This window comes from Balearica regulorum, chromosome 28 (genome assembly GCF_011004875.1).
Source record: "Balearica regulorum gibbericeps isolate bBalReg1 chromosome 28, bBalReg1.pri, whole genome shotgun sequence".
In the NCBI taxonomy this organism is placed as follows: domain Eukaryota; kingdom Metazoa; phylum Chordata; class Aves; order Gruiformes; family Gruidae; genus Balearica; species Balearica regulorum.
This window is the reverse complement of record NC_046211.1, coordinates 2,389,255-2,414,081: the sequence shown is the minus strand read 5'-3', so window position 1 is coordinate 2,414,081 and position 24,827 is coordinate 2,389,255. Positions and strand designations below refer to the sequence as shown.

Genomic DNA, 24,827 nt, shown 5'->3' with positions numbered 1-24,827 from the left:
ACCCCAACGAGCATCACCAGGAAGAAGCCAGGGACCCATGGGTGCCCCGAGCAGGGAGAGCGTCTCCCCCCCTCTTCCCCCCCCCCACCCTTGCACCACAGCTGATGCCGAGTCCAAAGCGTGAGCTGCGCCCCAGCCCCACGCCACCCTCCCTGCCCCACGGCTGCCCCACGGCTGCCCCACAGCTGCCCCACAGCTGCCCCTCGCTTCCCACGCTGGGACGTGCCAACCCGGCCACCGCCTTCGCCCCCGGCCCTTTGCGCAACGGCTGCGGCGCAGGATCCGTGCGAGGGCGAGCGGGGCCGGGGGGGGGACAGGGACACGGGGAGGGGGGTGTAGGACATTTATTGAAAAAAAAAAAAGGGGGGAAGCGGCAGGGACAATCCTGGGGGGCGGGGGGGGTGGGGGGTGGGTTTGGATCCTATTTTGGGGGGTTTCGGACCCGGAGTTGCGCGGTGCCACCGGGTTGGGGGTTGGTTGGTGTTTTCTTGCGATAGAATATTCACAAATAAATACTGGGGAGGGGGAGAGCGAGCGCAGCCCCGGGGCAGGGCGGGGAGGGGGGGCTGCCTTGGAAATATCCGAGTGAACCAAACAAACCAGTTAAATCCGACCCAAAGGGACAGGGAGGCGGCTGCGTTACCCCCCCCCCGCTGCGGCCCTGGCGCCTCTCCAAAAAACCGGGTGCTTTGTCTGCAGCGAGGAGACCCCGTGCTGCGGGGATTGGGGGGGGGGGGGGAAAAACCCCCGGTTCCCCCCCCCCAAAAAAAAGGGGGTTGCTCTGAATTACACCCCCCCCACACCTCCCCCATGGGAAGATGCACCGGCCCTCCCCGTGGCTGTGGGGTGAGGGGACCGGAGGGGACGCAGGGTGGGTAACGGGGTGGGGGGGGGTCGGGGGTGGACACGGGGCCGGGGGGGGGTCAGCGCTGGGTGGGGAGGGGAGGGGGACGCTGGGGTGGTGGTGGGGGTCAGCAGAGTTGGGGGGGGGGCATCACTCCCGGACGTAGACCCTGGTGCAGACGACGTCGTCGGCTGTCATCGTCTGCAAGGAGGAGCAGGGTCACGGCCATGGCCGTGGCCCCCACCCCATGGGAGTTTCCCAGCATGCACCAGGGCAGAGATGCCCCCCCCCCCTCCCAGCCCCCCCCTTTTTGTCCCCGTCCCCCCCCTCACCAGGATGAGCTCCCCATCGTTGGTCATCTCCCTGGACCAGCCCGTCTTGGGCCCTTCGCCCTTCAGCAGCCGCTGCTCGCACACCATCTTGTTCTCGCTCTCCCACTTGGCCAAACTCTGCAGAGGTTGGGGGGGGGGGGGGGGAAGAGGGCCATGCTGGGGGCGGGGGGGTGGGAACGACACCCCGAGAAGCCCCCGCGCAGCCCCATCCATCACCGCCCGCCGGGAGATGGATGGGGCCGTTTGTTCCCTGCCCCGGCTCATCCGTCACCTGGGGGCGTGCGGGGAGGGGTCGGGGCGCCCGGGAGGCGCAGGGAGGGGGACCGGCCCCCCCCCAACCCGGCTCGAAGGGGGGGGAGCGTGTAGCTGGGTGCATGCGAACAGGCGTGTATGCGTGCAAACGCGGGCGGGCGTGCACGTGCAGGCGTGCAAAATGTGTATGTGCACGCGTATCTCTGTGCACGCGTGTCTGTGTGCGTGCAATCACGTGTGTGTGTGTGTGCAATCACATGTGTGTGTGTGCAATCACATGTGTGCGTGCAATCACACGTGCGTGCACGCACACACACGAGTGCTCCTGCCCTCACGCAGGACGTCTTGCACCGACGCGTCCCCGCCCTCGCGCCTGGGGTCGGGGTTCTCCCCCACCTTGCAGGGCCGCCCGTCCACCGTCTGCTCCTCGAACTCCTCCCCGATCCTGAAGCTGATCTCGGTGGTGCGGACGGTGGTCGAGGTCTTGATGTAGAAGGTCTCCCCGTCCTGCTTGATCTCCACCGCCGGCTTCGAGGCCGCCGCCACCGCGATCTTCCTCAGCATCATGTTGACGCCTGGGGAAGGGGACGGCGGCGTCGAGCTCCCTCCCCGCTTCCAGCATCTCCCGCCATGGCGGGGGACGGGGGGGACACCCGAGCTGCCCCTTCCCCGCGGGGTGACCTGCACCCAGGGGGGGGTTAAGTGCCTCTCGGTGCGGGACGCGGCCCCCCGCTCCCCTCCCCGGGACAGGGCAGGGGGTGAGCGTGGCGGGGGGGGACACACACACGGCCAGGGCCCCCCTTCGGCAGGGAAACATCCCAGGGGGACCCCGAGCGCCGCGGGCGGCTCCGGGCAACGCGCGGGGTGGGGGGGGGGATGTACGAGTCGTCCCACCTCGGGCCACATCTGGGCCACATCTGGTTCTTGTTACCTGGCAGTGAGGGGGGGGGGGGGGCGACGCCGGATGCGCCCGGGGGGAAGGGATGAGGGTGACGGGGGGCGAGGGCTCCCCCAGCACGGGGTGACGGCGAGGACAAGGCACCCGCTCGGGGCTTGGCCGGGGAGCGGCTCCACGCCCGGTGACCTGCGTGATCCCCCCCCGAGGGGTCCCCACGGTCCCGTCCCCCGCTCCCCCCCCCCCCCCCCGAAGTCCCCTGCTAACCGCAGGGCAGCTGGGGCTTTGTCCCCCGCTCATCCATCACGTCCCCAAGCCCCCGGCTGTCACCGGGGCCAGCCCAGCTCCGCGGGGTGCTGCTCTTTTGGGGACATTGTTCCCGTGTCACCCTCCCACAGCCGAAATCTGCGGGTGGGCGCCCGGCCAGCCCTGCGGGAGAGGGACCCTGCCCCGGCCACCCCCCCCGTCCCCGCGCCCCCAGAGAGGGTCCCCGCAGAAAGGGGCTCCCCTGGCACAGGGAAGGGGGGGACACACGGACAGTCCCAGCCCCACAGCGGGGACACGGGTGGGACGCAGGTGCTCGCAAGAGCATCCCCGGGAGGGACGGGGGAGCTCCGGGTGCCAAACCCTCCTGCAGCGGGGACAGACACGTCCTGCGGGGACCCCTCCTCGTGTGCCCCCCCACACAACAGCCACGTCCCCACGGCCGGACCCTCCAGGCGGTGGCTGGGGTCCCCACAGCACCCCCTGGTCGCTTCCTTCCCCCCGAGACCCGACTCACGCTGGGGTGGGTGCCCGAATCCCTGCCCCGTACGTCCCCCACGCGATGCTCGTGGGGGGGGGTGGGTGTGAGGAGAAACACCCCCAAAGGGAGCAAAAACTGGGATGGGGGGGGGGGGCACGATGCGGCCAGACGTGGGGGCTCGGGCTGATCCCCCCCCCCTGCCCCAGCCCCTCTGCCCAGGGGGGCCGGAGGTATCGACTCCCCCCCAAAGCTGATGAAAGATGGGGGGGACCGGGGGGGGGGGGCGAAGGGCAGGAGCCCCCCGCTCGCGTCGTGGGAAAGGAAGAGCGTCTCGCTGCGGGCTGGCAGATTTATTTTCCTGCTGAGGTTTCTCTGAGCCAGTTTCACCGGTGGGGCCGGAGGGGGGAGAGGGGGGCGAAGGGGGGGGAAGAGGGGAGTGAAATCCAAGAAAGTGATAATTATACTGAAATATTTGTTACGTATCCCCTAACCTGGAAAATATTCTGCTCCGGCAGCTCCCCGGCAGGCGAGGAGAGGGTCAGGCGGAGGGGAGCGGCAGGGGGGGGCTAACTCCGGCCCTGCCCAAAGCCCCCGGGGACCCCCGCAGCCTGTGCCCCCCCGCTGTCCCCCCCCTGCGATGGCTCCTGGCGCCATGAGCCCCCCCCCCCGAACCCCGAACCCCGCTCCAGCCTGGACGCGGCACCGTGGCGGGAGGCAGAGGCGACGCGAAACGAGCCCCGCGAGGATGGGGTACCCCCGCAGCCGGGTCCCGTCTGGGCTCTGGTTTTGGGGACACCGGCTGTACCCCAGGGGTCCGGGCCCCGATGGGGCAGGTGAGCCCCGTGGGGTGCCTGGGGGGGGTGCTGGGGGCGCGAAGGGGACCGTGACGGTGGGGGGAGAGCGTGGAGGTGCCTGGGGAGGCCAACACGGTGGGGAAACTGAGGCAGGCGGGGGGGGGGGGGACCCGCAGGGGCCACGCTGGACCCCTGGGAGCAGGACAGGCTGCCCAGCTTCCCCCCCACCCCCCCCCCGTGCCTCAGTTTCCCCAGTGAGGAAGCGACACCACGGGCGTTGTGAAAAGGGGGAGCGGGGTGGGGGGTCCCACCAGCACACGGTGCCTCCGGGCTCTGCGATCCCCCCCCCCCTAAGGCTGGAGGGGGGGTTTGGGGGGGAGATGGGGGTCGGAACACCCCCCCCACCCCCCCGGCTTCCCTGTCGCCCCCCCCGGGCAGCCCCGGGGATGGGGAGGGGGGGTGTGGGGGTACCCGGGGGGGGGATGCGGGGCCGGGGGCTCTCACTCACCCAGCGCCTTCAGCAGCTCCTCGAAGTTTTCCGAGCTCTTCATCTTCCAGTTCCCGGAGAAGTTGGGCATCGCGGCTGGGGGGGGGGGCACCGGCTGGTGGGTGTGTGGGGGGGGAACCGAGGGGGGAACCGAGGGGGGGAACCGACCGACCCGCCGCTCACCTCCGCCCCGGCCCCGGCCCGGCCCGGCCCGCCCGCGCCGCCGGTTTTATCGCCGGGCTGGTCCCACCCCCTCCGCCCCCCGCCCCGGCCCCGCTGCCGGGGGGCTCCGCGCTCACCTGGGGGGCTCCGCACCGGGAGGGTGCTGGGGGGAACCCCCCCCCCCCCCACACACACACCTCGATCTGCCCCGGGGGGGGGACGGACACGGAGGCACCCCCAGCTCCTGCACCCCCCTGAACGACTCCCCCCCCCCCCCAAAACTGCCTGCATCCCCCCCAGTGACCACCTGCACCCCCCCAATCTGCCTACCCCCCGAACCGCCAAGCTGCCTGCACCCCCCAAAACTATCTGCACCCCCCTGAACTGCCCACAGCCCCCCCCCAGCTCCCTGCACCCCCCCAAGCTGCCTGCACCCCCCTAAATCTGCCTGCACCCCCCCCCCGAGCTGCCTGCACACCCCTGGAGCTGCCTGTACCCCCCTAATGTCCCTGCACACACACACCCCCCCAGCTGCCTGCACCCCCCTGAATCTGCCTGCACCCCCCCAATCTGCCTGCACCCCCCTAAATCTGCCTGCACCCCCCCAAGCTGCCTGCACCCCCCAAGCTGCCTGCACCCCCCTAAATCTGCCTGCACCCCCCCAAATCTGCCTGCACCCCCCTAAATCTGCCTGCACCCCCCCAAGCTGCCTGCACCCCCCTAAATCTGCCTGCACCCCCCTAAATCTGCCTGCACCCCCCAAGCTGCCTGCACCCCCCTCAATCTGCCTGCACCCCCCTCAATCTGCCTGCACCCCCCAATCTGCCTGCACCCCCCTAAATCTGCCTGCACCCCCCTCAATCTGCCTGCACCCCCCAATCTGCCTGCACCCCCCTAAATCTGCCTGCACCCCCCTCAGCTGCCTGCACCCCCCTGAATCTGCCTGCACCCCCCTGAATCTGCCTGCACCCCCCCAATCTGCCTGCACCCCCCCGAGCAGCCCTGGGGACAAAACGCCGCCCGGCCCTGCGTCCACTCGCACATCGGTGGCACAGCCCGGGCACCCCCGGGCGCGCACACGCCTGGAGCACGCGCGCGTGCACTCAACACACGCGTTCGCACGGGCGCGCAGATGTTTGCACACGCGTGTGCACGCAGGTGCTTGCGCGCACAGACACACACACACACACGCACGGCCGCGCGTGTAAGCGTAAGGATATCCACACACAATTTGTCCGGTCAGGCGTTCACAAACACACACGTGTCACTGCACGCGTGCACACACACACACACGCGTGTGTACGGGCAGGGAACGTGTCGGGGTGGGGTGGGGGGCGTGGGGGGTGGCTTCGGCTGCGGGTCACCGGGGGCCGAGCGAGACGCTGAACTGCCAACGCCAAATCAACGCCGGGGAGATCGGGGCGAGCGACGAGCCGTTCATTATTTTTCGGGGGGGGGGGTTTCGCCGTGAAAAGCCGCGGGAAGGTGCCGCGTGGGGCAGGTCGCGCTGTGCCGGTTCCCGTGACCGAAAGCCGGCGGGTAAAGAAATGGCGTTTCTGGTCGATCGGCAGCTCTGAAATGGAAGGAGAGAAGATTTCTGCTCCGGTTATGGGGTGAAAACGCCCCGGCAGAGCCACCGTCACACCCCACACCCCGCTCACCCCCAAAATCTCCGGGCCGTGATGCTGGTGAACCAAGTCCTGGCTTGCAGCGAGTCCCTAATCCCCCGAAGAACAGGATTTCTAACAAAGAGCTGACAGAACCTTACCGACAGCCACGCAGATGCTCGACGTGATGCCAGAGGGGACGGGGGGCAGAGCCGAAGGTGGTGTGAGGGGGGGGTGCAGGGGAAGGGGCACCCTGACCCCTTCATCTTCATCCCGGGGGTGTGGGAGCCGCATCCCCCCCCCGACAGAGTTTGGGGAAAGTGGGTGGGGGGGGGGGGGAACCAAACCCACAACCCCGTTTGAAGTGGGTGGAGGGGGTTGGGGCACACCCACCCCCCCCCCACCCGGCACCCCCATCCCCAGGGGCACCCCTCGTCCTGACCCCCGTAACCCAAACGGCGTTCCAAACGGCAGCCCCACATCTGGAAGGGATTCTGCCGGGAAGGGCGGATAAAGCCTTCGCACCCCACCCTCCTCTCCCTCCTTTCCGTCCCAGGAAAGCCCTTTTGGGGGGGGGGGCCAGCAGGGAAACACTGGCACCAAACCCCCCATCCCACCCCTCCAGGAGAGCCGGTGACCCCCGGGAAGGCCGGTGACCCCCGGGAAGGCCGCGGCTGAACCGGGAGAAGCGGAGGCAGGCGAAGAGCAGCGTCCCGGTGCCCGGGCGGCAATGGGTGGTTCAACATCTGGAAACAGCTGGCACCGGCCGCCGCCACCCCGCTCCCCCCCCCCCCCGCCCCTTCCCGGCAGGACGAGCTGCAAAAATCCTGGCAAACCGCAGAAATCCTGAGCCCGAGGGCCCCCCCCCCCCAGCTCGGCACCCCCGTGGGTCCCCCCCAAATGCCATCAACGCCCCAGAGTCCCTCGTGGGGGGACGTGGTTGCTCGGGGACACTGTGTCCCGTCCCCCCCCCCGGTGCCCGAGGTCCCCAGCTCGTGCCGGATGCGGGGAGGGGGTGACGTGCACCCGGACCCCGCAGGTTGCAGACAAGCCGAGGCCATCGGGGTCTCGTTTCCAGCCCCCCCCCCCAATCCCTCACCGCGAGGGAGGGCGGACGGATGGATGGGGGGGCTCCAAGACTGGGGGGGTGAAGCCCCCCCAGAGCCGTGACGGGCCGTGGGGCTGAGCGAGGGCAGTTTGCCCACCCCACACCCCTGTAAATCCATCCCAGCTGGCGGGGCGCAGCCCCCCCCCCCCCCCCCCGCCCTTCACCCCCCTCCTCTTCCTCGGCCACGGCCGCTGCGGAAATGAAACGCAGCTGGACGGCGCGACCGTGTCCTGCCCCGGCACAGCGGCCGCCGGGACCCCGGCGGTGGGGCGAGAGGGAGCCCACGCGCCCCATGGCCTCCGCTGCGTCGACGGCTGCCGACACGGCGGGACCCTGCCCCACCGCCGGACCCCCGGCTCGTGGCCAAAGGGCCTGGGGGGGGGGCAGGATGAAGCGAAGCCCCCCCTGCCCGTCTGCTTCTCATTTCCAAAGACATAAAAACCTTTTAACGATCATTTACAAGCGGCTCGGGACCCCCCCACACCGCCCCCGCCCCGGTCGCTCCCACCCCCAGCCCAGACACAAAGGCTCCCGCGTTCCCCTCCGCGCTCTCACCTTCCTTCGGATTTTGGGGCTGGAACGGATTTCCCACCCCCTCCCAGGGCGTGCAAGGACCGGGCACGCGCGTGTGCGCGCACACAGGCACGGGAAAGGGGAGAGTGGTGCAGAACTGCCCCCCCCCACCCCCCCAAAAAACCCCCAACCCTGCCACATCCCGGCCCGTGCGATGCTCAGGATGCTGCAGGGGGACCCAAATTTTTGTGTTTACACCCCAAAGGAAAAGGGGAACAGCCCCTCCCCCCCCCAGGAGTGCGAGGGCTGGGGGTGGAGGGGGGTGTGTGCCCCCCCCCCCCCCAAATTCCCCCTCGGTCTCCACCGCTGGGAGCCGAGCGCAGCCACGTAAACACGCCGAAAGGCTGGAAAATGTGACGCACGCCGGGGGCTCAGGACCGTCACCCCCCCTCTCCCCCCCCCCACCCCCCCGCTGCCTCGCAGGGCCGCATCCAGCCCAGGGCGGGCGGGATCCCCAAACCCCCACTGGCTCAGCACCGGCACCGCTCCCGGCCCGGTGACGAAGGAGGTGACGAAGGAGCAGCCGCGCGCGGGGCCGGCCAGCAGCCTGGGCAGGACTCGGCTGGTTTGGCCGCCACGGCCCCCTCGGTGACGCCGGCAGCGAGGCCCGGCCGGCTCCCCGGCACCCCACGGTTTACCCAGAAAAGGGGGTGAGAGCTGGGGGGGGGGGTCCCCACCAGCCCCCGGCAGGGGCCAGCTCGTACCTGGCGCGAAGAGGCGGCAGATGTCGGCAGGCGACGGGTGACGGGGGCTGACAGCCGCCACCCCGGGGGGCCGCCAAGCCCCGGGGACACCCCGGCCCCGCGGTTTTGCTCCTCCCGGCACATTTTCGGTGAGGCGGGGGGGGGGGGGGGGGGGGGTGGGGAACGACGACACACGATGCTGCTTTGATTTCAAACAGCGTACGGCGGGGTGGGGTGGAATTGAACGCCGAGCCCGCACGCCTTCCCCTCTGCCCGGTGTGGGTCACGCACGGCCGGGGCCGAGCGCTGGAGCTCCTCGCCATCCCCCACGCCGCCGCGGAAAGGAAGGGCTCGTTAATCATTTCTTTTTAATTGGGATTTGGGACATAAACATTTCAGTTCAAAGCAGCGTGTGTGTCCCCCCTCCTTTTCTCCCCGGGGCAGAACTCAGGGCACGTTCAAGAGTTCAGGGACCAACCGCACGTCGGCGACGGAGGCGTCTGCGGTGACACCGGGGTGCGTGTTGTGCCCCCCGCCCCGTGCCCGGGCTCGTCCCGGCCCCCGCGTTCGCGGCAGCACTTACGCAACGAGGAAGGTGGCACCTCATGGAGGGAGGGGGGGGGGCAGCTCCGAAATCACAGCCAGGACTTTCCGGCAGGATCTGCTTCCCACCCAGCGGGCGCTGCCCGCTCCCACGCCCCCGCCACGGCATCGAGCCCTTCGGCGGTTCCTGACAGAGGTAGTTTGGCAAGATGGGAAGGGCCGGGAGGGGAAGGACCCCCCCACCCCAGCACCGATTTCCCCGGGGAATTGGTGTGCGCAGCCGGCAGAGCCCCAACGCCGCATCCCGCTCCGGCCCTACGGTGTTATCGGCGCCTCCGGCAGCACCGAGCTGTTTTGGGGCGGGGTGGGGGGTGTGTGCGGGACTCGAGAGCCCCCCCAGGAAGGCACAGACTGACCCCAGCTCCCCCCCACTCCCCGCGACCCCGGGGGGAAGAGCCAGCGAAACAGCGGCGGCGTAACAAGGCACGTCGGGGGCGCAGGGACGAGGGACGGTCGCGCCTGGCTCCACGCTCTCACCGTCTGTCCGTCCCCGCTACCTCGCCCGGACGGACGACGCGACCCCTCGGCGCGGCCCCTCGCCGCTCCTCCCCGCCGGCACCGGGTCCCTCTTGGGGTGCAGGATGGGGCCGTCACTCCTGCTCGGGGTGCAGCATCAGGTGTTGCTCCCACTCCGCCTCCACCACCTTGTAGAGCTCCATGGTGGCTCGGGCGTCCTCCACCGAGGAGTGGCCGCTCTTCCCGACCTGTTGGGGACAGGGACAGGGGGTGGGCGCAGCTCGGCGCAACGGCCCAGCGCGGAAAAAGCCCCCCCGCCGCCGCCTCCCCGCCGCTGCGGGGCGTGAGCTGAGGGGTTCCCTCCATCCAGGGAAGGAGAAACCGAGGCTGAACTCGGGGCGCCCCGATCCCGCGAACACCAATCCTTCCCCGGGGACGCGCCTCCCCTCTCCTGTCACCCCGCTGCGGCACCGGGGTTGGGGGGTCCCCACGTCCTTCCCCAGCTCCTGGGTGGGGTGTGGGGGGGTGGGTGTATGTGTGCTCCCGGCCGAGGCAGCAGCCTCGCAGCGGCACCCTGTGGCGAGGAGGAAGATGAGGCCGAAGTACCTGGATGTCCTTGTGCAGCAGCTCCTTGACGAGGCGTTTCAGGGAGATGGAGACGTTCTCCGGAAAACCGCCCTTACGGTTCAGCAACGGGATTTTGGAAGTGTCGCGGGTGAGCGCTTTGGGGTGGAAATACTTGAGCGCCTTGAAATCGTTGTAGACGGCGTGACCGACCACGATCTTCCCGGAGAGGATTCGCAGGATCTGAGAAAGGGGGATAAAATTTAGGGGGTGTGGGGGGTGTGTTAAAGAGTCCCCGCGGCCTCGCCAACCCCACGCGTGTCCGTGGGGGGGTGTGTGTGTCCCCCCGTCCCCCCCCCCTCCGCCGCAGCCGTGAAACGGCGGGGACGCACCTCTCGCTGGGCCTTGCCGAAGGGGACGGCGTTCGCCATGTGGTGCTGCCGGATGCCGCTCCAGCGGGTGCGATAATCCACGATGGGGGCGACGGGACGGATGTACCGGTCGTACATGACGTCACCCCGGTAGCCCACGATGCTGCAGCGAGCCAGGTCGCTGGTGCGTCCGCCGGGCCCCGTGCCCACCATCTCACAGTCTATGGCCACCAGTTTGCTGGGTTGCGGGGGGTAACCGGGAGTTTTCCGGTTTTTTTTAGCCGTAGAGCGGGCCGGAGGACCGGAGGGAAACCCCGACCCGTTAGAACCGGAGGAACCGGGTCTGGGGATGGAGGCGGGAGCGGGAGCTGCGGGTCGCGGGTTGGGTCGGATGGAGTTCGGCTTCTCCGGGTCCCTCCCGGCCGCTGCCCCCCGCTTCCTGCCCCGGGGGCCCCTCCCGGTCAGCGGCGGCTGCGGCTGGGCCACCGGCAGCTGCTTCTGCCTCAGCACCCCCCGCCGCTCCAGCGCCCGCCGCCGCTGCACGAAGTTCTTGTGCTTTTGGTTACCGGCCTCCTTCTTCCCGGGGCGCTCGGAGGGAGCGAAATCCACGTTGAGGATCAAATCCGCCATGGCGGGTCCCGGTGGCGGCGAGAGGGACCGGGACCAGGACCGGGACGGACCCCCAGCGTGCGGCGGGCAGCGGCAGCCTCAGCACCGGGGACCCCCCCCCCCGGGCCCCCCCCCGGGACCCCCCCCGGGACCCCCCCCGGCCCCGCCGCCCCTCACCTCCGCACCCCGGAAGCGGAAGCTGCCCGGAAGAGCGGCACGTGGCCGGTGCGGACTGGCAGCTAATCGTTTAACGCGCATGCGCCCGGCGCAGAACCGGGCGGTAGTGACGCAATAAGCCTGCGCCCGGCGAGGTGACTCCGGTCCCCGCGCGTCCTCCCTGGGAGCCGAGCGGCCGAGTTGCGCATGCGCGGCGCTGCGGCGGGAACGCGGAAGGGCCGGGCGGTGAGTGGCGCGTGGGGCCGCTCTGGCCCGTCGGCGGGCGGCTCTATGGTCCGGGGGGGGGGTGTGTGTGCTGACGGCTGGGGTGACGTCACGGGAATGGCAGGGCCTGGCGCGACGTCACAGTTGGTCGGCGCTGCCCAGCGCGGGGAGTGGGGAGGGTTGCCCGAGCTGCCTGGTGATGTCATGGTCGTAGAGGGCCCCACACTGGGTGATGTCATCGCCCGGTGACGTCAGGGCTGCAGGAGGGCGAGTTGCATCCCTGGGTGATGGCATGGCCTGGTGACGTCATGGCTGCAGGCGTTGCCTCACCGGGCGATGTCAGAGCCGAGCGACATCGTGGCCGTGGGAGGGGTAATTGCGTCCTTCTGTGATGACGCTGCCTGGTGATGTCATGGCCTGATGATGTGACAGCCCTGGGAGGTCACGGCCAGAGGAAGGGGCTGGCATCCTGGGGTGACATCACAGCTCCAGCTGGGACACCCCAGAAAGATGTCAGAGCCCCAGGGGGGACACCCCGGGGTGATGTCAGACCCCCAGGGCCGATGACACCCCGTCGCGTGTGTCGTGTCCCCCCCCCCAGGCACCGCCATGGCGGCCCCCCCTCCCTCCGCCCTGCAGCGGGAGCGACAGCGAGCGGCCGACATCATCCGCCTCCTGACGCTGTACCGGCCCCTGCTCGACGCCTACGTCATCGTGAGTGTCCCCCCCCGGCGCGTCCCCCCCAGCCCCGTGCCCCCACTGACCCCCCCCCCCCCCCCCCCCCCCCCCAGGATTTCTTCGCCGAGGGGCTCTGGACTCGCCTCCCCCCGCCCTGGCAGGCCGCTTTGGCCACCGCCGCCCCCCCGCAGCTAGCCGGGCTCCTGGGGGGCCGGGGGGGGCCGGGGGCCACCTGGCCCCTCTCCCTCCTGGCCTTCGCCGCCGCCGCCCGGGCCCTCGCCTTCCCCCGGGGCCGGCCGGGGGGGACCCCGCGCCCCCCCTGCCAGAGCGCCCGCCTGCACCCCCTGCTCCGCCGCCACGTCAAGCCCAAGAAGCAGCACGAGATCCGGCGCCTGGGGAAGGTGGGTGCCCCCCCCCGTGATCCCCCCAAACCCCTGTAAGGCCCCCCCAAATCCCCTGTGACCCCCCAAACCCCCTGTGACCCCCCCAAACCCCCTGTGACCCCCCCCAAACCCTCCTCTCCCCGCAGCTGCTGCAGCGGCTGAGCCAGGCCACCGGCTGCGACCACGTGGTGGACGTCGGAGCGGGGCAGGTAGGAGGCGGGGGGGGGGTAGGGGGGGTGACGGGGACACGGGGGGGTCCTGGGGGGTGTCGTCCCCCCCCTCCAGCTGAGCGTGTGTCCCCCCCCCACACCCAGGGCCACCTCTCGCGGTTCCTGGCCTTCGGCCTCGGCTTATCCGTCACGGCAGTGGAGGGTGACGGCCGCCTGGCTGCCGCGGCGGAACGCTTCGACCGGGAGCTGCTGCAGGAGCTGGGCAAAACGGGGGCGCCGGGAAACGAGGGGCCCCCCCGGCGCCGCCAGAACCCCCCGTGCTCCCTCACCCCCCGGGGCCCGCGTCACGTGGCCGGTCGCCTGGACCCCGGGGTTCCCTGGGGGGAGTTCCTGCTGCCCCCCGACCCCCCGGGGCCGGGCCCCCTGGCCAGGAACCCTTTGGGGGGCGCGGGGGGGTGCGAGGGGGGGCGGCGGGCGCTGGTGACGGGGCTGCACGCCTGCGGGGACCTCAGCCCGGCCCTGCTGCGTCACTTCGCCCGCAGCCCCTCCGTGGCCGCCGTGGCTTCGGTGGCCTGCTGCTACATGAAGCTCTCCACCGTCCCGCAGCCCCCCGGTTGCCCCCCCGGCTACCCGCTGAGCACCTCGGTAGCCGCGTTACCGGGTCACGAGCTTTCCTACCGGGCGCGGGAAGCCGCCTGCCACGCGCTGGAGGAGTACGAGGGACGGTTGGACGGGGAGAGCGACCGCCTGCGCGCCCACTGCTACCGCGCCGTCCTCGAGACCCTGATCCGGGCGGCCGACCCCGGCATGAAGCACCCAGGGGTGCAGACGGTGAAGAAGGCGCACGCCCTCAGCTTCCCCCAGTGAGTTCGGGGTGCTGGGTGGGGGACGAGCACCCATCCCCACGCCCCCTTTCCTTCGTCACCCAGCGTGACGTCACCTCGCAGGTACGCCCGGCTGGGGTTGCCCCGCGTAGGGCTGGATCCGGCCACCGTCCCGCTGGATTCGGAAGCCGTCGGGGCCATGCTGGACCAGCAACACAAGGTTGTGGCTTTCTTCAGCCTGACTCTGCTGCTGGCCCCGCTGGTGGAGACCCTCATCCTCCTCGATCGCCTGCTCTACCTGCGGGAGCAAGGTGGGCGCCGGGACGGCGACGCGGAGGCGACGGCAGCAACGGCGGCGGTGCCGGTACCGATCGTGTGTCTCCCCGCAGGGTTCCAGTGCGCCCTCGTTCCTCTCTTCGATCCCCGGTTCTCCCCGCGCAACCTGGTGCTGGTGGCCGCGCGGACCCCCCTGAGCGCGGTGCTGTCGGGTCTGGACGAGGACAGCGGCGAGGACGAGGACGCGGCGGGGGTAGAGCCCCCCGGGGAGCGGCGCGGCCCCCCAGCTCCCGGCGCCGCGCGCGAACCGCAACAAAAATAAAAGCGAGACTTTGTACGGCTTGGGGTTCGGCGTGAGGGAGCGGGGTCCGCTCCGAAAGCGCCACGAATGGGGAAAATAAAGGGGGGGCTTTATTGCAGACCCCGGCCCTGGGGGGGGGGGTTCTGCTGCTCCCTCGTCCCCCCCCCAGTTAATACCAGTAGGATTTCTTGGCCCTGCGCGTCTCCACGATCCCCATGGCGTCCATGATCTCCTCCTCGAAGGTCTTTAGGGACGGCAGGTACGTCTTGTCCAGCGCGTCCTCCACCGTCGTGTCCTTCGGGCCGTCTGGGTGGAGCCGAAGGGACGGCGCTGAGCCCCCTCGGGGCACCCACGTGCGTGTCCATCCGTCGTCGTCGTCCCCCCCCGCCGCGGGGGGCTGGCAGCTGCCCCCCTCCCCTTTCCCCCCGTCCCCGCTCACCGATCCACTGCTCGGGGACGATGCCGTCCCAGCGCTGCCGCAGCGGCAAAGGGATGATCCGGCCACTGCGCAGGGAGACGCGGACCCGCTCGCCCTCCTCCGTGTACCGCCATTCCACCTCCGTGGGCTTCCTGCCGGCAGAGAGCGTCGGGCGGGGGGGTGCACGGGACTCGGCGGGGGGGTGGGCCACGGTGGGGTCCCCTCACCATCCCCACGGCCGTTACCGGTCCTCGGGGTCCACCAGGGAGATCTGGTTGAGCAGCAGCGGCGCCTCGCTGGCGATGTAGGTCCCGGCGTATTTGGTGGTTCGGTTGACGTAGCGGTAATGCTGGGACGGGACGGGATGGGGGGGGGGGCGTTACCGACAGCTCCCCCCCCGGCACGGCAGCCCCGGCGCCGGCTCCAACCTCACCGTGTTCAGCCCTTCCACCACCACCCAGTTGCGGGCTCGCACGACCTGGGTGACCATCGCCTGCTTCCCCGCATCCTTCCCGGTGAGGACCTGGACCTGCGGCGGAGGGAGGGGGGTCAGGGACGTCAGGGAGGGTCCTGGGGGGGGCAACTGGGGAGCGGGGAGACTCACCGTGTCACCCCGAAACACCTTCCAGTCCTCCCTGGCGATGGGTTCCACGAAAATCTTGCGGCGGCGCAGCCCCGGGGGGTTGCGGAGCTGGGCGGCGGTGGTGCCGGGGCGCCACGTGCCGTGCCGGTAACCGGCGGGCAGCCGCAGCCGCCCCGCGCACAGCAGGGCCGAGAGGCGCATGGCACCGCGGCGGCTGGGGACGGTGGTCAGGGTGGGGGGACCCTGCAGGGGCCCCCCCCAGTTGTGCTCCACAGGGTGACGTGCCTCGGGTGTGTGTGGGGGGGAGACCAGGGGGGACCACAGAGACCGCCCTCAACCCAAAGGGACCCAGAGCCCCCCCACACCCCCAAGAGACCCAGGTGCCTGGCAGAGCCCCCCCCAAATGGGACCCAGGTGTTCCCCAGAGCCTCCTTTCACTCCCAGGGGGACCCAGACCCCCCCAGAGCCCCTCCAAAGGGACCCAGGGACCCCCCCCCAGGGCCCCCCAAAGGGACCCCAGTGTCCCCGGAGCCCCCCCAAAGGGAGCCAGGTGGCCCGCAGAGCCCCCCCCCCCACCCCAAAGGGGACCCAGGCACCCCCCAGCCCCCCCCCCCGAGCCCCTCGTCAGCCCAAAGAAGACCCAGAACCCCCTCAAAGGGGACCCAGGTGTCCCCCAGAGCACCCCCTCACCCTTAAAGAGATCTAGAGCCCCCCCAGGGCTCCCCCTCGAGCTCCCCTAAGGGACCCAGACACCCCCAGCGCCCCCCCAAAGTGATCCAAATGTCCTCCAGAGCCCCCCCCCTCACTCCCAAAGGCACCCAGCCCCCCCCAGAACCCTCCAAAGGCACCCAGCCCCCCCCAGAACCCTCCAAAGGCACCCAGCCCCCCCCCCAGAACCCTCCAAAGGCACCCAGGCCCCCCCTGACGTCCCCCCCAAAGGGATCCAGACCCCCCCCCGCCAAGGGACCTCAGCACCCCCAGAGCCCCTCAAAGGGATCCAGACATCCCCCCCTCACCCTCAAGGGACCCCAGACCCCCCCAAGAAGCCCCCGGCCCCCCCAGCCCCGCTCACCTCGGCCTCTCCGGCACCTCCAGACGGTCTGTGGAGGGCGGGGAGGGGGGGGAAGGAAGCGGGGGGGGGGAGCGGAGCGGTGCATGCCGGGACGGGTAGTCCCGCCGAACGCCGGCGCAGGGCATGCCGGGAGCTGTAGTCTGCAGTGCTGCCTGCCCCCGGCGCGCTGCATCCTGGGAGGCGCGGGGCACGCCGGGAGTTGTAGTCCAAGGCCAGGTCCCGGTTCCCCGTCACCCCGGGCGGCCCTAGGCCGGGTGGCGGGGAACCGGGACCGGGGCCGAGCTGCGGGGCGGCCCCTCGCCACCCCCCCCGCTGCCCCCGCCCGGGCTCGGCCCTGCAGCTCCTCACGCGGGACCGGAGATGTGCGTGGGGTGGGAGTGGGCTCCCCGAGGCCTGGTCTCTCCCCGAAGCCGGGGCCTGGAGTTTCCCCGTTACCTCCCCAGGTCCCCTTCGGTGGTAGCGATCGCCCTGCCCGGGCAAGCTGGGAGCTGTAGTCCCGCCGCGGGGATGGCACCCGGCCAGGGCTCCATTTTCTCTGCTGCGGGAACTGTCGCCCGGCCCCGGGGACGGTCCTGGGGCAGCGGGGGGGGGGGGGGGGGGGGTGAAGCCGGTGCCATCCCGGGGTGTGGGGGGTCCCCGCTCCTCCCCGAGCCTGTCCTGCCCCAGGGACGCGATGGAGGCACAGCTCCGTAAGGAGCCAGGGCACAGCAAAGCGCTGGCTGAAACAGCCCCTTGTCCCCGTCGCTTTCTTCCACAATTATGTTTTTCTATTAAACGTCTCCCCTCCGAAAACTTCCCCCCCGCCTCGCTCCTTCCCCTCTTTCAACCACTTCTCTCCCAAGGAACAAGCCCTGTTCGCTCCCATCCCTTCCTGCATTTCTTTCCGATCCAAACAAACCGAAGCTGCCGGGGGATGCCGGAGCCCCTCTCTGGCAGCGGCCCCCCCCACGGGCCCCGAAATCACCAGGGCGGCGGGAATAGGCTGACCCCGGGGCCCGGAGCCAGCGGTGGAAGCGCTTTAAAAAGGCATGAATCGCTTTTATTTCAAATCAACTGATCAGCCCCCTAGAAATCACTAATACAAAGCATGCGCCCCGCGACGGCGGGGCCGGGAGATGCGGGTCGGTTCAGGGGTTCGTGTTACCGGGTTTCTCTTCATTTCTCTCTCTCTCTCTTTTTTTTTTTTTTTTTTAAATTTCATTCTCGGTTTGTTTCTCTTGTCCGGAGCTGCGGACGCGACGAGCCGACGAGGGCGAGACGGGGCAGCACCCAGGGGAGCCCAGCGGGGAAGGGGCAGGCGGGAAGATCAGCTCGCCGGGGAGGCCGCTACGGGCTGCGGAAACCAAGAAAAGACCCGGATGCTCGGTGACGGACCCCGCGGTACTGAGACCCCCCTCTCTCCGCGCCGCCGGGGACGTTCCCCCCATGCCCGGGGTGGGCAGGGAGGAGCCCGGCTGTTGGGGACGGGGGTCACCGCACCACCCTCACCTCTCCTTGTGGTCTCTGACCTCCTCCTTGCCCTCCTGCTTGGCTTCGCTGGCGTCCGGCACGCCGGCGGCGTCGCTGTTCTTCTCCTTCTCCCCTTCGGTTGGGTTGGGTTTCGGCTCCTCCTTGGGGACCTCTTCGTTGTCTACCTTCTTCTCTCCTTCCTGCCCCTCCGCCTCCTTGGTGCGTTTGGGGGAGTCCTGGGCGGGGGGGGGAGCTCAGCTCAGCCCAGTCCCGGACCCCCCCCACTCGCCTGCATCCCCGTCCCCGATGTCCCCCTACCTCCAAAGCATCTTCCGCTTTCCTCTTGATTCCGCCTTTCTCGTTCTTCTCCTTGGACTGCTCGTCGATCACCAGCTTCCCCTCCTCGTCGCTGCTGCCCTCCGCGTTGCCCTTCTTCTCCCCGTCACCCTCCGGCTCCCGCTCCGGCTCGGCGTCCTCGGGGCAGGTCTTCTTCTGGGTGGGCTGAGGGGACACGGGGGACTCACAGAGGGGGACTGGGGAGGGAGGAACGGGGGGGAAGGAGGCGGCTGGAGGGGGGTGCAAGGTGCCGGGGGCCCCCCGCCGGCTCAGGACCCACCTGGTAGCCGGAAGCTTTGACGGTGGGGTTGTTCTCGATCTCCCACAAACCTTCGCTGAACCCTTTCCTTTTGTTGGGTTTCCCAAACTTCTCCTTGCATTCTTCATAGGGGAAGAGGTCTTTGGGCCCCAGGAATGCCCTGCTCGGGGAGAGGGGGAGCAGTGAGGGATGGCAGCCAGGGACAGGGGCGGGTCTCGCCTTTCCCCAAAACCCCCGGGGCTGTCGGCAGCGCTGCCCCACGGAGGGGTGGATCCATCAGTGCCCCCCCCCCACACACACACACCGGGACCCCACTCACGTTTCGTGGGTCCCGAAGAAGAAGACTTGGTATTTATTGGAGGAGGACTTTACTGCAGCTTCCGGCATCTCATCGATCTGCGCGACACAAAGGACGGGGTGAGAATCGGGGACGGCAGAGCCCTGACTTCCCCCCGACACCGGGGCGGTCACCCCCCAGCCGGGACACGGGTGTCGGGTACGCCGCGTCCCACCGATATCCTCCCGGGGATGGAGGAAAACATCATTCCTTGGGAATTTACCCACCGGCCGGCGACGTTGCGGGCAAGAAGGGCAGTTAATAAAACAAGCGGCCGTGCCCACCGGTGCCGGGTCAGCGGGGGCTCCCCTTCTCCCACCCCCGGGGACGGCCGAGGAGCGGCCACGTAAGCTCTTGTCTAGACTGGCTCAGACATATTTAGCTCAGCAAATTCGCGCACGAGGCGTGCCAGCGGTGCCGGTGAAGCCGGAGGCATCACCTCCAGCCCCGGGTTGGGGAGCGGGGAAAAGCCAGGAGGTGTCGGGGCACCCGGTGACACCGTCCTGCTGCTGGGACCCCCCCCCTTGCCGAAACGGGGGTCACCACGGCGAGGACCGCGGGAGTCCATGAGTAGCCGGTGCCAACCCCGCTGGCAGGTGCCGTTTCACCGAGCGTGAATATTCCCGAGGCACCAAGTGGGAATAGAGCGAAAGCGATTCCGGCTGCTTTTTATAGCATCTAAAAATAACATTTCCCCCCCCCCCCCGCCCCGCTCCAGGCAGCAAGGCCATAAATTCCCGGAGAAAGCTTCGCAGGGAGATGGAAGGAGCCGCGGGAGGATGCGGGCAGGGGTCTCGGGCAGGAAGGTGCCAGCGCTGGCAGCCGGGTGCTGCTGACTCACGGCACGACCTTTGCTAAGTCACTGTCACCCTCCAGCTCGCCGAGCCTCAGTTTCCCCAGCGTGGAGCCAGGGTGCCAGCGGCAGGGCTGCCACCGGGGTTTTTTTTTTTATCCCCTTCCTCCCGGCACGTCACCGGCTTGTCCCAAATGTGATGCTTGAGGGCCAACTTGGTCAAGGGTTTCTCCCGGTTTCATTCTCGGAGCTGGGAACGCCACGCAGCTTCGTTCCCGGACATCCAGGAATGAACACAGGCCATGGTGCTGGGCGGCAGTGCCGACACGGCCCCAGGGGCGGCCGGGCGGGATAGGATGCCGGCAAGGGGCTCCGTGCAGGCACCGGAACACGGCGGGCAGTCGGTGTGACGTCCCGTGCGTGGTCCCCGCTCCTGGGGAGCTGGACCGGGGTGGGACGCACCTCCTGGCCATCACCGCTGCCCAAACGTGGTCCAGGGCATCCGGGCTGTCATCCTGCATCCTGGAATCAGTGACGTGCCTCCACCCAGCGCCCTGGGGCTCCCGGCACCGCCGTCCAGCCCCAAAGCCCCCCGCTTCCCAATCCGGTGACATTTCAGGAGCAGGGACGGTCGGTCTCACCCTCGCACCCGACCCCGCAGCGCTCGCTCCCCCAGCTAGTTTTCAGACCTCCTTCCCCGAGGAAATTCGGCACACGCGGCATCGAGGGCAACGCGGTCCCCAAGCCCACGACCGCCCATCGCCATCCCCACGCCAGGAACCGTCCTTGGCCAAGGTTGCGGCACGGCTGAGCCATGGGCGGTGGCGGGCCCGGCGCTGGGGAAAGCTCACATCTCCCCCACAGCAGCCGGGATCCATCACCCAGCCCATCCCCGCAAGCGACAGCCCCTTATCTGCCCCTTCTGCCCCCCAACCTCCGTCCCCGGAGAAAAGGACGTGGCATCTCTATCTGCAGGGCCAGGCGGGGAAGCCGGGGCGCGGGGAGATACGGGAAGGCGGGTGAGATACCCCGGTGGGGACACCGATAGCGCGGGCAGGCGCTGGGAACCCTTCCAAAAACCCTGGGTGGTGGTGGTGGGGCCTCAAGCCACCCAAAGCGTGCCGTCCCCAGGAGCGTTTGGCACTCCTCACCCCCCCCGTGACGGTCATCTGGGGCTTGAGGCACCATCATCTGTTTGTCCGACATCTCTTTGTCCATCCCCGTCACTTGCCGAAAGGCAGCGAGGGGAGGGGGGAGAGTCGAAGGGCTGCGGTGCTGGGATAAAGTACACGTGTGCCCGGCGCCGTTCCCCCGCCAGCTCCTGCGAACGGCACCGGTGTCACCAGCCCGTCCTTGCCCGGGGACCTGCGGACCACGGTGTGTGTGTGTGAGGGGGGGGGCGGGTTTCCGAAAACAAGAGGCTGGGACAGGCTCCCCGGGAGGGAAAGCTCTGGAGCGTGGCAGGGGAGGGACAGGCACGTACCCCAGGCTGGACTCTGCCCCCGACCTCCGCACTTGACCTTCGCAACTGGCCCACAGAGCGGAGCAGGGCTGGGAGCAGCCCCCGCTGTGTCGGCCCCGGGGGGACCCTGACAGCACCGGGGAGGGGGGGGGGGCTGCGGGCAACCCACCCCCTGCCTCAGTTTCCCCACCGCTGGATGAAGGCTGGCAAGCAGGAGGCGGAGAATGAATGGAATTAATTCATGCGGATGACACACGGCTGAAAAAGCACGTGGGGGGGGGGGGAATCACACGCAGCCAGGTTGGGGCCCCGACCCCCCACCGCCGGCGGCAAACTACCCAATTTCTGCTCCAAACGGCGGCAAAGCGAACGGCCGGATCCAGCCCAGCAGCAAGGAGCCTTCCACCCCCCTCTGCCCCCGCCGAACGCCCGGCACCGGGAACAGGAGCTGCTCAGGGAGGGGGGGGGGTGCCAGCGGTGCCGGGACCCCCGGTGCAGTGCCGGCCTCTGAGCTGGTGCACCGGTCCCTGCCGCGCTCCCGCACCGTCCCGGCGGGTTGTACGGGAGAAGGGCTATGGATCCGTCCGCGGCGGCAGGGAAGCGCCGACGGGCAGGTGATGGCGAGGGTCCGGGCAGCACATGGAGATGGAGCGAGGATGGCTCCGTGTGCGGGAAGGCAGGGCTCCTGCCGCAGGTGCCGGCGACTCATCTCCCTGCTTCCCTGCCTCAGTTTCCCCATTATTTGGTGCTCAGGTTTCCACTGGAGGAGGGGGGGGGGGGGGCTGAGCTGCCGGCGTTGGGGGACGGGTGCCATCTCCCCAGGGGGACCAGGAGCAGCGTCCCCAGAGCAGGGGCCAGGGGAATAACCCCCACCTCCCCGCGGTGCCCCCAGCTCTCCACCCTCCGTTTCTTCCCCCGCCGATTCTTTCTGCTCCAGCCACACCTGGTCGGAAACAAATATCCCAGAGAACGCCTCGCGCGGCCGGGTAACGTTTCATCACGCACCCGATTAGTCACGGGCAAACCCTGCCTGCTTCACCCCAGCCCGCGACGGGATTAGTCACCCGAGCGAGGGCAGGGGGGCTCGGCCCCTTCTACAGAGCAGCACCCCAAAATTGCCACCCTGACATCCCGCTGCTTTTGGAAGGGGGGTGAGGTGGGGGTGTGGGGGGGAACCTGCTCCCCTCCTGCCCTGAAACGCTCCTGCCATGATGGTGGCGGTGAAACGGACTGCTGGGAGCAGAGCGCGGCGTGAAACCCGAGCGGGCCTGGCCCCGCGCAGCGTACGCAGGCGCTAATTTGGTCTCCGGGAGCTCAGCCCGGCACGAGGCTGCGCGAGCCCCGACCCGGCTTCACCCCCCTCCCCGTCCCCATGGGATTGGGTGGGGGGGGTGGCACCCCGGGAACCAGGGCCAAACCCTGCCGGGATGGGACGGGGAAAGGAGGACGAAGCAGCGGGTCCATGCCGGGGGGGAGCATGGCTCCCCCCGCAAAGGAAGCGGTGGTGGAAGCGGGCGCCGGGCTCCCAGGGATCCCTCTGGCTCCTCCTCGCAAAGCCGCTTTCAAATGCGCGTTGGGAGGCCGGTGCCAAATCCGAACGGCTCCCCACCCCCTCCCGGCCTCCCCGCCAGAACCCTACAAACCAAACAAAAGTTATTCAAACCCGAGGAGGGGAAGGAGGAGGGGATGGCGGGGAGGGGGGTGTGTGTGTGTGGGGGAAGATCCTCGGCCTTTAAAGCCCGCTGCGCGTTGCCATTCCTCCCCGTTTCGGTTTAATTTCGGGGTTGCTGGCGGCCCAGCTCCCTTTGCTGCAAGACCCAGTGGGGAGGGTGGGGGGGTGGCGGTGGAGGGTGTGCGTGGGGGGGGGGGGGGGGAACACTCCAAGGAAATTTTAAACTGCATCATCGACTGCTTAAAAATAACCAGCGCCGTATTCCGTAGCCAGAGCTTCCCAGAGGCCGCCCGGCTGAGCTGCCGCACAGCCACCGGCCTGGATCAGGCCCCGACGGCTCGCGGTGAGCGTGGCCAAGGTGCTTCACCCCTGGAGGGGGGGGCACCGGGCTTGTGGTACCCACACCCACACACCCCCCACGCACACGATGCTCAGGGACCCCCCCACATCCACTCAGGACCACAGCTCCTGTGGGAGCAAGCCGGGGGCAAGCAGCGGGTCCGGCATGTACCGGGTCCGGCACCCCGCTTTGACGCCCCCACCCTACCCCACGTGTGTGTGTTGTGTGTGTCGTCCCCCCCACCCCAAAATCTGTCCTAAGTCCTCAGTCATTATATTGATTTTTCAAAGCCAAACTCCCGGTGAGCGCTGGCACCTATTTGGCACCCGGGGCGAGAGGTAAGGCCACGCGGACCTGGGGGACACGCCGGCAAAGCCAGGATGGCTTAACCAAGCCCCCCAACCCCGGTCTCCCCCAAATCATCGGTGAAGCGGAGGGAGCAGCGCGTCCAGGGAGCGGGAGCGACGTGCCGCCTCCCCGACGCTTTACGGGGGGTCCCGCTGCCGGCACCCCGATGGAGCGGGGAGACAGAGTGTGTGTGTGTGGGGGGGGGCCTGTGGTGCGGCCCCACGTGGGAACGGGACCCCCCCAAGACCCACTGGGGGATGCCAGGGGGGTGATCCCGGGGCGGGGGGGTGGGCACAGGCCTCGTGCTCCGGTGCAGGATGCGGCCCAGGTCACGGCTTCATCCCTCCCCCCGGGGGGGGGGGGGGCTCGTCCTGCCCCGGGGGTCCTGCGGTGGGGACGAGCAGGAGCAACCCGGGGGGGGGGGACGGGGGACACACACGACTCCCTACTCCCACGCGGTGGCAAAAGCCACGCGGGCCCCCACCCGTGACCCCCCCCACCTGTCTCTTCCCCCCCCCCCCCCTCCCGGAGGGAAATAGCACAAAAGGGGCCCGGGACGTTGTTTCCAATACATTAACCCCCCTAAAAACCCCACAAAATAACCAAAAAAGCGCTTCCCGACCCCCCCCCCCCCGGGGAACCGATAACCCCCCCCAACTTTTCCACCCCGGGAAGCGGGGCCCGGCCTTAAAGTTGGATCCAGCCCCCCACCCCCCCCCCCACCCCCGCTGCACCGGGGAAGCCTGACCCCGGTGCAGCCCCCCCCCCCCCCCCCCTACACCCCGTTCCCCTGCAACCCGGCCCCGGGACACCGGCTGCGGCGTGCGGCCGCCCGCGTTATGCAACGGGGAGCACCGGGGGCGGGGGGGGGGGGGGGAACCGGTGGGTCCCATCGCCTTCCGTGTCCCGTCCGTGTGTGTCCCCCCCGTCCCCCCCCGGTTCCTTACCCGGGCAGGCCAGTGCGGGTAACCCTTCATCTTGGCAAAGACCAGGTCCCCGCATTTGTATTCCTTCTGCCGGTTGGACCGGGACATCTTTGCAGGCGGCTCCTCCCGGGAACGGAGGGGAGGGGGGGGGGGAACGGGAAGGGGAAGGGGGGGTTAAGGATGAAGTTTTAGGAGGCAAAATCCGGCGAGGCAAGGATTAGCCCCCTCAAAAAAAAAAAAAAAATTAAAAAAAAATTAAAAAATAATAATAAAAAAGGGAGGGGGGGGGGGGAAGGAGGGGAACCAGCGGCTTCTCCTGCCCCCCAGCGCGGCGGGCCCGGCGCAGAGCCCGGGGCGGGGGGGCGGCGGTGGCCCCGGCCCGCGGTGCTAGGAGCGGCGCGGCGCGGCGGCGGTGGGTCCGTGCCCCATGCGGTTGTTTGTGTTTGAAATTCAATTGCTCCCTCCCTCCGCCACCTCCCCCCTCCCCCCCCCCCCCAGCTTCTTCCTCCTCCTCCTCCTCCTCCTCCTCCCGGTGGATGCGCTCGGAGGTTCGGCAGCCGCTGCCTTGCACACGCACGCACACCCACCCACACCCACGGGTGATAGGGGGAGAGGAGGGTCCCCGGGCGGGCTGTGAAATACCCGGCTGGAGGGAGGGAACCACGCTTGCAGGAAAACAAAACAAAACAAAACAAACAAAAAAAAAAAAAACAAAAAACCCAACCAAAAAAAAA

The 24,827-nt window shown here is 69.3% G+C and overlaps 5 protein-coding genes across 6 annotated transcripts; 1 reads left to right on the top strand and 4 right to left on the bottom strand.

The window, feature by feature from the left end:
- Positions 1-764: 764 nt before the first annotated feature.
- On the bottom strand, positions 765-4,466 carry CRABP2 (cellular retinoic acid binding protein 2). The gene is made up of 4 exons (XM_075737132.1): positions 4,371-4,466; positions 1,825-2,003; positions 1,177-1,293; positions 765-1,045 (listed from the first exon to the last, which is right to left on the bottom strand). The coding sequence occupies exons 1-4, from the start codon at positions 4,438-4,440 to the stop codon at positions 995-997; spliced, it is 417 nt and encodes a 138-aa protein (XP_075593247.1). The 5' UTR covers positions 4,441-4,466; the 3' UTR covers positions 765-994.
- A 4,367-nt stretch (positions 4,467-8,833) lies between these two features.
- ISG20L2 (interferon stimulated exonuclease gene 20 like 2) lies at positions 8,834-11,274 on the bottom strand. The gene is made up of 3 exons (XM_075737295.1): positions 10,498-11,274; positions 10,148-10,348; positions 8,834-9,789 (listed from the first exon to the last, which is right to left on the bottom strand). Exons 1-3 carry the CDS (start codon positions 11,104-11,106, stop codon positions 9,676-9,678), a joined length of 924 nt encoding a protein of 307 aa, XP_075593410.1. The 5' UTR covers positions 11,107-11,274; the 3' UTR covers positions 8,834-9,675.
- An 87-nt stretch (positions 11,275-11,361) lies between these two features.
- Positions 11,362-14,154, top strand: METTL25B (methyltransferase like 25B). 2 transcript variants are annotated; one of them, XM_075737290.1, is made up of 7 exons: positions 11,362-11,487; positions 12,068-12,180; positions 12,258-12,545; positions 12,674-12,736; positions 12,842-13,528; positions 13,645-13,832; positions 13,911-14,154. In XM_075737290.1, exons 2-7 carry the CDS (start codon positions 12,076-12,078, stop codon positions 14,152-14,154), a joined length of 1,575 nt encoding a protein of 524 aa, XP_075593405.1. In that variant the 5' UTR covers positions 11,362-11,487; positions 12,068-12,075. The 2 variants fall into 2 exon arrangements, with proteins under 2 accessions (XP_075593405.1, XP_075593406.1); XM_075737291.1 differs by having other exon boundaries at positions 12,842-13,560; positions 13,911-14,141.
- A 36-nt stretch (positions 14,155-14,190) lies between these two features.
- MRPL24 (mitochondrial ribosomal protein L24) lies at positions 14,191-16,198 on the bottom strand. Its single transcript, XM_075737296.1, has 6 exons — positions 16,172-16,198; positions 15,121-15,313; positions 14,950-15,045; positions 14,762-14,865; positions 14,538-14,668; positions 14,191-14,404 (listed from the first exon to the last, which is right to left on the bottom strand). Exons 2-6 carry the CDS (start codon positions 15,298-15,300, stop codon positions 14,268-14,270), a joined length of 648 nt encoding a protein of 215 aa, XP_075593411.1. The 5' UTR covers positions 15,301-15,313; positions 16,172-16,198; the 3' UTR covers positions 14,191-14,267.
- A 990-nt stretch (positions 16,199-17,188) lies between these two features.
- On the bottom strand, positions 17,189-24,699 carry HDGF (heparin binding growth factor). Its single transcript, XM_075737133.1, has 6 exons — positions 24,115-24,699; positions 18,535-18,611; positions 18,237-18,375; positions 17,939-18,121; positions 17,660-17,856; positions 17,189-17,504 (listed from the first exon to the last, which is right to left on the bottom strand). The coding sequence occupies exons 1-6, from the start codon at positions 24,199-24,201 to the stop codon at positions 17,498-17,500; spliced, it is 690 nt and encodes a 229-aa protein (XP_075593248.1). The 5' UTR covers positions 24,202-24,699; the 3' UTR covers positions 17,189-17,497.
- Positions 24,700-24,827: the final 128 nt, after the last annotated feature.

Coding starts and splice junctions, on each gene's coding strand:
- CRABP2 (XM_075737132.1), bottom strand. CDS start 4,440: ATGCCCAACTTCTCCGGGAACTGGAAGATGAAGAGCTCGGAAAACTTC. Junction 2,004..4,370: donor GGAGCTGCTGAAGGCGCTGG/GTGAGTGAGAGC, acceptor CCCCTTCCCCAG/GCGTCAACATGATGCTGAGG. Junction 1,046..1,176: donor ACGATGGGGAGCTCATCCTG/GTGAGGGGGGGG, acceptor TCCTCCTTGCAG/ACGATGACAGCCGACGACGT.
- ISG20L2 (XM_075737295.1), bottom strand. CDS start 11,106: ATGGCGGATTTGATCCTCAACGTGGATTTCGCTCCCTCCGAGCGCCCC. Junction 10,349..10,497: donor TCGGCAAGGCCCAGCGAGAG/GTGCGTCCCCGC, acceptor CCCCTTTCTCAG/ATCCTGCGAATCCTCTCCGG. Junction 9,790..10,147: donor TGCTGCACAAGGACATCCAG/GTACTTCGGCCT, acceptor TGTCCCCAACAG/GTCGGGAAGAGCGGCCACTC.
- METTL25B (XM_075737290.1), top strand. CDS start 12,076: ATGGCGGCCCCCCCTCCCTCCGCCCTGCAGCGGGAGCGACAGCGAGCG. Junction 13,529..13,644: donor AGCACCCAGGGGTGCAGACG/GTGAAGAAGGCG, acceptor GTCACCTCGCAG/GTACGCCCGGCTGGGGTTGC. Junction 13,833..13,910: donor GCTCTACCTGCGGGAGCAAG/GTGGGCGCCGGG, acceptor GTCTCCCCGCAG/GGTTCCAGTGCGCCCTCGTT.
- MRPL24 (XM_075737296.1), bottom strand. CDS start 15,300: ATGCGCCTCTCGGCCCTGCTGTGCGCGGGGCGGCTGCGGCTGCCCGCC. Junction 15,046..15,120: donor AGGTGTTTCGGGGTGACACG/GTGAGTCTCCCC, acceptor CCTCCGCCGCAG/GTCCAGGTCCTCACCGGGAA. Junction 14,405..14,537: donor CGTCCCCGAGCAGTGGATCG/GTGAGCGGGGAC, acceptor GGCTCCACCCAG/ACGGCCCGAAGGACACGACG.
- HDGF (XM_075737133.1), bottom strand. CDS start 24,201: ATGTCCCGGTCCAACCGGCAGAAGGAATACAAATGCGGGGACCTGGTC. Junction 18,122..18,236: donor TCAAAGCTTCCGGCTACCAG/GTGGGTCCTGAG, acceptor GTGTCCCCTCAG/CCCACCCAGAAGAAGACCTG. Junction 17,857..17,938: donor AAGCGGAAGATGCTTTGGAG/GTAGGGGGACAT, acceptor CCCCCCGCCCAG/GACTCCCCCAAACGCACCAA.